Source organism: Saccostrea cucullata, unplaced genomic scaffold (assembly GCF_032062105.1).
Source record: "Saccostrea cucullata isolate Sc308-1 unplaced genomic scaffold, CSIRO_AGI_Scuc_v1 ctg6229, whole genome shotgun sequence".
NCBI lineage: Eukaryota > Metazoa > Mollusca > Bivalvia > Ostreida > Ostreidae > Saccostrea > Saccostrea cuccullata.
This window is the reverse complement of record NW_026928820.1, coordinates 4,510-16,924: the sequence shown is the minus strand read 5'-3', so window position 1 is coordinate 16,924 and position 12,415 is coordinate 4,510. Positions and strand designations below refer to the sequence as shown.

The 12,415-nt window shown below is 34.9% G+C and overlaps 1 protein-coding gene and 1 long non-coding RNA gene across 3 annotated transcripts; one reads left to right on the top strand and one right to left on the bottom strand.

Moving 5' to 3' along the window:
* Positions 1-6,247: 6,247 nt before the first annotated feature.
* Positions 6,248-7,275, bottom strand: LOC134278825 (uncharacterized). Its single transcript, XR_009994529.1, has 4 exons — positions 7,155-7,275; positions 6,800-6,919; positions 6,467-6,569; positions 6,248-6,337 (listed from the first exon to the last, which is right to left on the bottom strand). It is a non-coding gene; the product is annotated as an uncharacterized LOC134278825 (long non-coding RNA).
* An 816-nt stretch (positions 7,276-8,091) lies between these two features.
* LOC134278823 (E3 SUMO-protein ligase NSE2-like) lies at positions 8,092-11,434 on the top strand. Of its 2 annotated transcripts, none has more exons than XM_062761123.1 (6): positions 8,092-8,115; positions 8,934-9,069; positions 9,797-9,903; positions 10,196-10,343; positions 10,659-10,857; positions 11,088-11,434. In XM_062761123.1, exons 2-6 carry the CDS (start codon positions 8,949-8,951, stop codon positions 11,212-11,214), a joined length of 702 nt encoding a protein of 233 aa, XP_062617107.1. In that variant the 5' UTR covers positions 8,092-8,115; positions 8,934-8,948; the 3' UTR covers positions 11,215-11,434. The 2 variants fall into 2 exon arrangements, with proteins under 2 accessions (XP_062617107.1, XP_062617108.1); XM_062761124.1 differs by having other exon boundaries at positions 8,093-8,158.
* Positions 11,435-12,415: the final 981 nt, after the last annotated feature.

The window sequence follows — 12,415 nt, the reverse complement described above, 5'->3', positions numbered from 1 at the left end:
AAGGGAAATGTTTATTTCCCAAACATGAAAATCCTATTTCGTGGGGGGGGGGGGGGGGGGGGGGGGGGAGAACAAATTTTTTTCCAAACACCACCACTTTCCCCATTTTTAACCTATTCTAAAACATATCTGTGGAAAGTGGTGGGGGGGGGGCTAAAACTCCGAAGATATGTTCAATGTCTATACTAAGTATATATTTGGAGAAAAAGTGGGGGGGGGGGGGGCTAAGCCCCCCTAGCCCCCCCCCCCCCCCCCCCCCGGTTCCGACGCTTATGCATGGGGCTTTTTTAGATGATGATACTAATATTAGGACAGTGTATATGATAATCTGTATGTATACCACCCCTCCACCAAACCTATCCAATGAAGACGATATGGGGTCTTGTTTTACACATACTCCAACTTATTCTGTGAAAAACTCCACTTGAAATTTTGTAAATCAGTACTAGGTGTGCATAAAACTGCAACTAATTTTGCTGTATTGTCTGATTTAGGTAGATTTCCCCTGCACTTTGACATTGTAAGATCAATGATAAGGTACTGGTATAGGCTTGAAAATCTAGGCCATTCTTTCCCAATTTTAAAAGATGCATATTGTGAATCCAAATCATTGTTTGAGAAAAACATCCCTTCTTGGTACAGCTCCATTAATTTTCTTATTACCAATATCGAGGGTATTCGTGATTTAACTTCAGTCAAAATGCACAAATTCAAACGTGAACTTAAAGATTGTTTATTTAGATATTATATACAAGAGTGGAATTCTCAACTTAAATCACACTCTGATAAAAAGCTGAGATGCTATAGCACTTTTAAGCAAAATTTTGGTCAAGAAAAGTATCTTAATTTAATTAAGAATTTTGAGCAGAGGAGAAGTTTTACTCGTTTTCGCATATCAGCTCACAGACTTAATATTGAAAGGGGTCGATATATAGGTATTCCTAGAGAAGAAAGACACTGCAATAGATGCAATAACAAAACAGTTGATGATGAGAAACATTTTCTCTTTTCATGTAATCACATTAAGGATGAAAGAAAAGTCTTGTATGAATTAATAAACAATTCCTGTAAGAATTTCCACAACTTGGACAGTGAAAATAAGTTAAATTGGCTCATGACTAATGAGGATGTGCAAATACTGATTCAAGTCAGTAAAATGATTATGAGAGCTGAAGTATGACAAGTATTAGTAAACCTGGTTTGTTTTTTTTTTTTTGTTTTTTTTTTTGTTTTTTTTTTTTTTTTTTTGAAATTTAATGTGTCCCCTCATTCCCTTCTTAAATGTACAGAATCAGTCAGAATGGGTGTCTTGAATACTTAGAGTACGGGTTTGCCAGTATAATCGGCTGTGCAGAGGCATCGTCCCCTGGTACCCTCTGTATCCAAGTTACCTTTTCTTTACATTAATTGTATGCTACCTTCAAGATCACAGATTTACATTTATACAGGATAGTACCATTTGTTTATATATATATACATATATTTGTGTGTAAATTATTATTTTTGTATGCATGGATATGTGTAACAATAAGTGTATGTTTATAATATATACTATACATACATATATTTGTATATAAATTATTTTTGTATGCATGGATTTGTGTAACAGTAAGTGTGTGTTTGTGTATGTGGGTATGCAGATGTCAAATATCTATTGAACTAACTCCAAGAGATTAGTTTGCATTAAGTTTCTAATTATATGCTAAGTACTTATTAATTGAAATTACTATTTCTGTTAATACTTAAATGATTTTTTTTTTTGAATGACCATCTTCAATACTTAGGGTACAGGTTTGCCAGACTGGCTGTGTAGAGGTATCATCCCCTGGTGCCCTTTGTATTCAAGATGCACTAGTTTTATATTAGAGTACTGCCATTACTACAAGATTTTTTTTTTTTTTTTTTTTTTTCAATTTACCTTATATCTATCATTTTTATTTAATTGTGTTTTCTTTTATCATTCTATGGTTTCTATGCTTTTGATCCAGTGTGGTGATGCACTTCTCAATGTCAAACTTAATCACAAGTCATGTTACATTATCCTTAATATAAAATTGTAATCAATGTTCAGTGTTTTCAATAAGAATTTCAATAGAAGGAAAAACAGATGGAATAGCAGGAAACCAGTCTCGGCGAGGGGTCTGGGGGCCGCCTTAGGCCCCCAGCGGGTCCAGGGCAGAGCCCTGGTAGGGGGCCCAGGGGGGCGAAGGCCCCCGGCCGAAAACGAAAATCAGTATTTTTGACTCACTTTTCTGACTTCTCAGGCCATTAAAAAAGTAATTTTTTTCACATTCTTGTCTCTACCAATTATCAACTTTTACCCAAAAGAGCCATTTTTTTTTTTTACATTTTTACAGATTTGTTTGACAAAATTTTTGTGTGAACAGACTGGGTTTTTCTTCCGAAAAATAAGTGTCCATAAAAACATATAGACAACTAACTATGACATTCTAGTTCAGACAATTGTCTGTGGTAGAATATTATATTTAAAATTCTACATATTTAGTCCTTTTCACACAAATTGGTCAGGACTTTTATTCAAAACTCGAAAATTATTTGGTTGAATATTTTAGATTTTTTAAACACTTGCTCATGTACAGTACCCCCCAAACATTGAAATATTCTGCAATCTTAGACTTTTCATAAATTAATCTTTAAATTGATTTACGTTTTTGACATTTTGTGCAGATAGTCAGAACAAAATAAAAAGAAAATGGAATTTGATACAAAATACCAGTACATTAAAACCTTCCCAAATGTGAAAATGATACTGTTCCTGTATTTCCAGAGATCTTACAAAAATTTTTCATTTTCAGTTCGAGGAAATGCTGTAAGAATTTCTATGTCTGAGTCACGATTAAAATATTAAGACTTTTATTCGTAATTATTATGTCAGCTTCACATTTGAGATTTTCATTCTGTAAGAATTAAAATGGATACATGATCAATTTTCAATCGAAAATTATAAAATACAAACAAATCTTTTCGGAAGGGACCATTCTTTATGCCTCATAAAAGTGTGTGATCTCTAACGCATGTATTAAAGCAGCAGCACATTTCTCCACGACTTCGCTCAAATATTCGTTGTCCGCGACGCCATTACCTGACACTTTCGATCTAATCAAACTTCCTTGAAAAAAGAGCGCACTCAAGGGAAGCTACTCTAGATCATGGAAATAGTTGCGATAAAATCTATGGATTTCTCGTATCAGCACCGGCAAAATCCTAATGACGGAAAATTCATAGCCGGCAAAATTACTCGTACAGGTGGTTAATTTTGCCGGTTGCCGGCTCTTATTGAAAACACTGATGTTATCATTTTGTAATAATTGTTCATGCCCCCTGTGGGCCCTTGATTGGTGAATAAACATATACATAGGCACCCCCCCCCCCCCATCTTGATTGTTAAAAAATATATCTACTATAATAAACATAACAAGGCATGCCTTGTTATGTTTATATTAATTTTAAATAGTATAGAAGATATATTATTTTTTAACAATTTAGATGGATTGAACTGTTGAATATAGATATGAGATCTTCAATTCATACAGATAGAACTATAATACCCCCCCCCCCCCCCCCCCCCCCCGTTAAAAAAAAATCTGATTCAATGTTTACGTGCATATTTACATATTTATTTACTTGTTGATTATCCAACTTTATTTTCGAGCGAGAATTATTTCAGTTTATTGTTATGAGGGTGGAGCGGAATGGGGTGGCGAACAACCGAGGTCGAGTGAAAAATCCTTGGCAAAGGATTAAAACATGCAAGTTCATAGAAGGTGGCTAGCGCTTTCGGTGTCTTAGTATTTTTATGGTATATTTTATTAAATATGAACGCTCTATCATATGTCATTGATTCAAAAGAAGTCGCCAAAGTTAAAATTTTCAAAATTAGGAGGTCAAAATCGTGCTACAAATAATAAGCATCTCAGATATGAAAGCACAATTTCATCTCATTTTAAAATTTACTTTGAAAATTTTAAAATTACTTTGAATAAGTCACAACTTTTGAAAGCGAAAAGATATGACATTCATATCTAAGTTGTATTTTACCTATGACAAGACCTTTCTAAATAAATCATGACTTTTGACTCTGTGACCTTGATTTTGAAGTTAAAATTTCTTTTGTAAGTTGCTATAAAACTTATATTTTAAGTTTTTATATAACAATGTTATAATTTTATATAAAAACAAGATGTGTTTGTGAAACACTATGCCCCCGGCGGCAACAAAGTTCGAAAAAGCTATTCTTAGCATAAAGGTTACAGTCAAGGTCACAAGGTCATTGACTTTGGTGTCGTTTGAAAGCACTTAATTAGTGAAGTAGGCATACCAAATATAAAGTCTCTATCTCCTATGGTTCAAAAGTCATACCGAAAGTTCGAAAAATCTATTTTTAGCATATAGGTAACAGTCAAGGTCAAAAGGTCATTGTCCTTGGTGTCAGTTGAAAGTGCTTATTTAGTGGAGTATACATTTTAAATATGAAGTCTCTATCTCCATCTGTTCAAAAGTTATGGCGAAGGTTAAAGTTGATAACAATTAGAATAAAAGTAGGTCAAACTCTAAGGTCAAGGTCAAGAGGTCAAATTTGGTGGTACCCAAAGAAAGGTCATGTCACAAGTAACACACCTATGAATTATGAAAGCCATAGCCCCAACCACTCAATAGTTATGGGCTAGGTTAAAGTTGGGGGACAAACAAACAAACAAACAAACAACAGAACAGACAGACAGACAGACAGGACAAAAACAATATACCCCCGATCTTTCGATCCGGGGGCATAAAAATGAATATTTGTAATATGAAAACAAACAAACAAACAAAAACGCTACACACAAGCACATACTGCTTAATGACTTCTCCTGGAAGGTAGGCTATATTTATATATGGTGAGACATCCCACGGCAGCTTGGTTACATATTGATACCTTGATATCCCCCCTTTTTTTCTAGGAAGACTGGCAATATAATTATATTTGAACAGAACCCCAAAGAACTTTTGGGAAAATAAATCGAAGGGGAAAGTCTCACCATGATGGGGGAGGAGGGGGGGGGGCTGCAATGTCTCCCGGGAAAGTATCACTTGGTAGCTAATCTTCCGGGAGAAAACTCTTTTTTCCCCCAGGAAGTCTCACTATATACTAGTATACCCTGGCTTCTGAGCTGGGGATCACAATATTCCGGGAGGGGTGTCTCAGTATGAGAGAATAAGACTCACTATAATACAGCACTTGTTATGGATGCCAAAGTATTACGTGGTATTGAGGGATATGATAAACACACCGCTCTTCAAATTTAGAGACATGGTCACTATCGCTGTTACAGTGGCAACCACTGGTTTAGCCTCCAAATCACTCAGTTAAAACATTGCGGACAATAAACAAAAATTTGGTTTTGACAACTTCCGCAAAGTCGGCTAAATAGGGAAAAATTATTAATGATGTATATTTTTCTTTCAAAGGAGGGGATAAAGTTATTAACCATTAGCAATTTTGTCTCCTGTATGTGTACCGGTAACTGTTCTTCAGATTTCTTATTATTATACCCCCCGCTTGAAAAGCGGGAGGGTATATAGCAGTGGCGTAGCATCGTTTTTGAAAGTGGGGGGGCCAGGCAGAGAAAATTTTTTTTTACTTACCTGAAAAAGTTGACAAGCAAAAAAAAAAGCAAAAAAAAAAAAAGTAAAAGTTGCCCGAAGTCGAAAATCCTATTTCGTGGGGGGGGGGGGGGGGTAGGTAAACTTTTTCTCAGTGTCAACTACTTTTTGTACCAATTCTTATACTACATTATCGGTACATTCTAAAAGTGAGGGGGCCAACCAGGCTTTCAATAAACATTTCCTATACTGTAAGTAAGGTTGGGAAAAAAAGTGGGGGGGCCAGGCCCCCCCTGGCCCCCCGGATACTACGTCCCTGTATAGTAATCGTTAATTCCGTCCGTCTGTACGTCTGTCCGTCCGTCCGTCTGTCTGTCCGTCCGTCCGTCTGTTACGCTTTGGGGTACCCATCTCTTATCCGCAACTCCTCTCATACCACTGAATGAAATTTGATGAAACTTTCACAGAATCTTTATTACATATTGCCATTGTGCACCTCCTATTTTACATTTTGATCTGACATATATTTTGGATTTTCCAGAGCAAAACATGGAGACTGCCATTTTATTCATATGGGAGGCGGGGGGTATCATTTAGTGAGCTCAGTGCTCACAGTACCTCTAGTTTAAAAACGAAGACAGTCTTTAATTTTATACGAATCTTTATTGAGCCATTAAATTCAAAATATATGGATAGGAAAGGCCGTTAGGCGTTTGTCCAACTGCTCTTTCAGCTTCTGCAATTGTAGAATAAGAATTACAAAAGTAATTTTTTTTTATTAAAATCAACACTGACCAATAAGTATACAATGTAAATCAATAATGATCGTCTTTAGCTAGTGATTTACTAGTACTTGAATGACTTACATTTTCAGTATTTTTAGACTTTTCTGCACATACACCTGTTGTCAATACAATGCCACTCAGAGTCACATGTCCCAGAACACTGGTCTTTGCTTGTGCATCCTTTGTACGTAAAAAATGTATTGTGTTTCAGTAAAGATCACAGAAGTGCATATACGATTATACGGGCATATACATGTACATGTTGTTCAAATACAGTAGAAAGAACTATGGAAATCGAAGCCAGATGTAAGCCACCGATCTCCTCCTTTTGCATTTTTTGTATCCTTAATAATATTTTTGACCTCCCCCCTGCCCCCCGGTATGAAAGACAACCCACTTAAAGTACTCACTGTTAGACATGGAGGGGTTGCAGGTACATAGGAAATGATTGCAGTCGACTTGGTACCCAGAGTCACAGGTCACGTGATCACAGTCCGCATCAGAAAAGCACCTCTCAGATGCAACGAAAGCTGAAAATAAATATATCAAATTAAAGAAATCTTAAAAAATCTGAATTATTTATCACTTATTAATCATATAAAATTAAAATTTTAAGATATGGCTAAAATAATTTTGTTTTCAGTTTTCATTGAACATTTAACCTAAAAAAAAATGATCTTAAATTTTATTTTATTAATCTTATATAGACAATTTTCATGCCTAATAGTAACACCCCTCCCCTCTCCCCCTCGACGCTAGACTCACCAACAAGAGCACAGAAAATGATCAGACACTTCATGATTTGTGATACAAAATGACCACTAACTGGACAGCTGCTTTATATATATGGACTTGAAGTAATGAATGAATGTCACGTCAACACGGAGAACTGTGATAAAGATATTATAGTAATTTGGGAAGACATGACAAAAACACTAATCTATGGATTATATCGAAGCAATATAGTATTTACCAACATTCAAGAAGCAGCTTAAAGTGTTATTCATACATTATCAGTCTTAACTGCCAAAGACTTTGAAAAATGGAGTTCACGGAACTCGAAAATGAAATTTCGAAGGGGGGGGGGTCTTAATCTAAATCTTACACTCTAACTTTTTGGCTAGTTTCTTTTTAACTAAGGAAAGGTTATGCAAACAAACGTTTATAAAAAAATATTGAAATTAAAAACGGATGGTTCCAGAAAGTTTATATATATATAAATATATTTTAGAAATTATTGTATAATTTACGCATTATAAGTTAATAGAATTGCATATTACAAAACGTTCGCATGGTTAATGAAAGGCTGTATAGAACAGAATAAAGAGGAATCGGCTGTGAAAAAAACATAACCCTGCACTTTCCACCCAGAATAGGATTTTCAGGTTTGGAAAATTATTTTCCTTTTTCTGTATATAGGCTTATCTTATCAGGTAATCACCGGAATCTTTTTTCCTTGCTGACACCCCCTTTCCAAAACAATACTACGTCCCTGTAGTATTACTACTAAGTTGTCCTTTGTATATATACACTCTCATTGCTTCTTCAACCCCATTAAAAAAATAATTAAATCCACGCCTGCGACAACCCAGATATCATTGCCTAGATTATACCATAGACCTATGATTATACCAACATTTTTATCGGGATCGATGTACATATAAGAAAAAAAAATACCGGAAGTTTATAATGAAAAGCTGGCGGGAAGGGATCCAATGTTGACATTGTAGGCCTAGTAAATGTAATTGTTACAAGCTGGGCAGTAAACGGTACGATCTTTATGTTAGCAGCATAGAATGTTTTATGATAACCACGAGATTTAAAATATTTTATAGAAGAATAATAAAATACAACTGTAGCATAACGGACTCTGTAAAAAGAAAGTTAGCGCTGATGTGTGTCGTATGATCTTATAGTTAAAAAACAGACAAATCTGGATTATTCTAGTAAAAAGGATATATCGTAAATGCATGACCTCTTGGAGGTTTTAAAAATAATTGTAAAAAATATTCATGGATACTCTAATAAAAACCAGATTTGATGGATTGATTGTATGATGTTATCAATATACATCCCTTTCAGCCTTTGGAGAATTTTTCACTCATTTAGAGACGTCATATAGTGTATACCCGTGAAGGGCTTCAAATTTTGACTTTTACTGAATACTTGGCACTCAGGGCCATTGAGCAGTGAGGGATCTTTGTCGTGCCAATCACCGGAATGCCTGATTGAGACCTCACCTACTAAATATGATTACAAACAAAATGGTGCATGCACGACCCTTGCCCATCCTCGACCTAAATCTTACCCTAACAGTTGAATCATAACCCTCAGCGGGAAGGCTTGCATGTCGTTACTCTAAATGTTGAATTGAAAGCCATAGCAAATGTTTTCTTCCTCTCATGTTTAAGTTTCTGTATAAATTCTGCATAAGAATATATGAATACAAAAATGAAATTAAAATTTAAAGTACAAACAATAAAAAAGTTCTGCTTAGTATTATTCAAAATTCCTCAAGTGCCTTTATTTTTGACTTTTATTTAGGAAGAAAAGGAGACCATGGCTCAGTTTGCTGTAATTGAGCAAGCTAAAAAATCCCTGAAGACCGTTCAGGAGTACATTAAAGTGGGAATGGAAACCACGCTAGATGTCGCTCAGGATTTTGCTGACAGTAAAATTGGTCAGTGTTGTTACATGCATGTTTGTTTAACATTGTGAACCAATTGTTGTGCCTGGTTTGGTATACTTGCATTGTTGTACAGTATTACATATTGCATGAGCATTAACTGCAGTTATTTAAATATTCTCTCTGTATTACACACAAGAAAAAATAGATGCAAAATTAATAATATAGTGTTTCATTTCTGTTTGTCATTTTCTTTCTCACAATGGCTCTTTAAAATAAAAGAATTGACCACTTAATTTGAAAATGGCTCATTAAAAATGAAAGCAGTGTTGTCTTAGTCCCATTGACCTTCATGGGTTCCCAATCACTGCCATCAGGGATGACCATTGCATAAAGTATCTTTGTTAAGACGGTTCATTCTGACCATCTCATGCCACATGTAGACATGACACAATGATAAATTTGAAATCTAAAATGTTTCATGCAATGGCGTCAAAATCATCCGTAGCACTGCCTTTGAATTTAGTAAATACTACACAACTCATTGATGTTAGATATGACCCATTTTTAATTATGAAAATTAACAGAAAGCTTGCAATGAATTTCAATTCATTATGAAATGAAATTCATTTAAAGCTCAATCATTTGCCTTTTTATACCTTTGTGCAAAAGTTTTTTCCCCAAAAATAAATCAGGAATTCAAACTTCATTAAGAAATTTTATGTAAATTAAACCTTTTTCTGTGTTTAAAATTTCATTAAGAAAGCCTATTTGATTTCAGAAAGTGAGAAGGAAATAGATATTCTGAAGAGTGTGATGAAGGACTACGTACAGATGGAGAGAGATTTAGATGATTTCATGAACAGTGTAGATGATGTAACAAAACAGGTTTGTATTACATCATGAACAATGTAGAAGATCAGGTTCATGTTTATAGTCATGAACAGTGTAGGAGATGTAAAAAAATAGGTTCAACTTCGTGATCACAATCTGACTGTAAATTAGAACCTCATCAGAAAAATTATTTTATAAAAGAGATTTCTGTTGAGGAGGGAGTTAGCACATTGTATATCATGAAGATTGTCTATGTCTCAAAGTGTTTTGATATTTTTTGTGAGACTGTCCCATGGATTGGCAATGCCCTTCCATTTAAATATTACACATTTAATTTGTTTAACAGGCTGCACAATCACAGGAGACTGTAGATTTGGAGGAGGCAGTGGAGGGAAAGTTACAGGTCTATAAGAGCAAAAGTCAGAAGGTTCCACTGGAAAACCACGAGAAATACATGGACTTGGCGGAGAAAATTACAGAAATACTTCATCCAGGTCAGTGGAAATGTAGCGGTAGGCATTGCTAAATGGTCAAAATGTACTTTTTTTTTAGGTCGCATGAGGCCTGTAATTTATCATTATCTGTTTTTTTTTTTTTCATTCAGTCACATGCAGCTGTATGTCGTTGATCATTTCATCAAGTTTCTTCCCTTCAGTTGTAGCATTGTGTCAAATTACATTTTTAATTTGTAAGCATTGTGTACAATTGTAAAATGTAAATTGTATAATTAATTTGTTCCCTTCAGTTGTTGAATTGCGTATACGGCAAAATTGTTAAATATTAAGTAAATTATACTTCTGCTTTAACAGACAGACAGGTGGACAGTGTGCGTCAGACCCCCACCTATACTGGGGACGAGGAGATGGTACTGACACAGACTGACATTAACACCAGGTGTCCCTACACAGGAAAAGACATGGTCCATCCCGTCAAGAACCGCCACTGTGAACACAACTATGACAGGGAGGGGATTCTACACTACATCAAAACAAAGAAGAATAAGGCAAAGTAAGTCAATCGTTTTCATTCATAATTTTTTTTATTGAGATGTTTGGGATCTGGTAATGTATAAAGAAACTCTATGTTAAATCTAGGGATCCATTGAATGAAAATAGCTTTAGTTACCCTTGAAGTTGATTCAGATTGATAACTGGACATTAATTGAACTCATGTTTTGTACACTCAGGTTAGAAAATATTGAAGGTTTAGAATTTTTTAACGTAAAATTTTCCTCACAGGTGTCCAGTGAGTGGTTGTATGAATGAGAATCCAATCCAGAAAGACGATTTAGTAGAAAACAAAGAACTGAAGAGATATATAGACAGAAAACTCCGCACAGAAAAGAGGACAAAGAAGTCTAGTTGATGTTAATGTCGTGGAATTACCACATAGTGTTCATGGTCAGTGTCTGACAGTATGCAGTTGATGGAATTCATAGGGTAAATGAGAATGAAACATATAACAAATGGACTCACTAACTGTGTCAGACGAAATGTTCTGAGCTTGGTTTTTTAAGATAAAGGATTTTACTGCTGTGTGATAACAGATTTCTTTCTAATCCAAGTAAACTTGATTTTATTTTCAACTTTCTTTTTTTTCTTTTATGAAGAAAGAGTTACATCCCTTCAGTGTTTTCGATAAGATTTTCAATAGAAGGAAATATATTTGGAATAGCAGGAAACCATTTATGCTAATCAAACTTCATTGAAAAAGAGCACACTCAGGGGAAGTTACTCAAGTGTACCGACCCCCGCAAAATCTTAATGATGGATATGTCATAGCCAACAAAATTTCTTGTACAGGCAGTTAATTTTGCCGATTCTTATTGAAAACACTGCCCTTAAGTAAATTGAATTGAAGAAGTGAAAGTGTAACAAAAATTGAAGAACATGGACTTGATAAAATCTGTGAGAACTTGACTACAAAAAACTTTTTTATCCACATTCTACTCTACAGACACCAAAGAGCAAAAAAGTACAAGTATGACGGTACATGTTACTAGTTTATCAGTCCATCAGCATCTCCTCCAGGGCTCGAGCTGTGATTCGCCATTGTCGCCAATTGCAAATTTTTTTCAAAAGTGGCGAAAAGAAATTCATAAGTGGCGAAAATGAATTTTTTAGATGTACCATGTACAAAATTTGTGTAGTCCTCGTTAGCTCCTTTGTTTATTCAATATATACAGATAAGTCCCTTTGTTTATTTAATGCAGCAGAGGTGTGAAAACTGAAACCTACAAGTAGGAAATCACGTCTCGCTTGAACGAAAACAGCTGACTAGGTAACTAGCCTGGAGCAATAAAGGGTTACAAAATTGCTTAAAATAATATAATTTGGATTAAACAAGGGGGGGTAAAGTTTTATTAGGAGATGAAGTTAGTAAATAAGAGATTTTTATCAACAAAATCTGGATCTATGTAGATGGGTTTTTTTTTTAAACCGAAAATAGGGAACATGACGAAAATTGTAAAGAATGGCTTCAAATTTTACCTAATGAAAATTGAAAAACGTGTACATTATACCATAAACTGACACAGAATGAAAAAGAAATTGGTTTGTAAACAGAA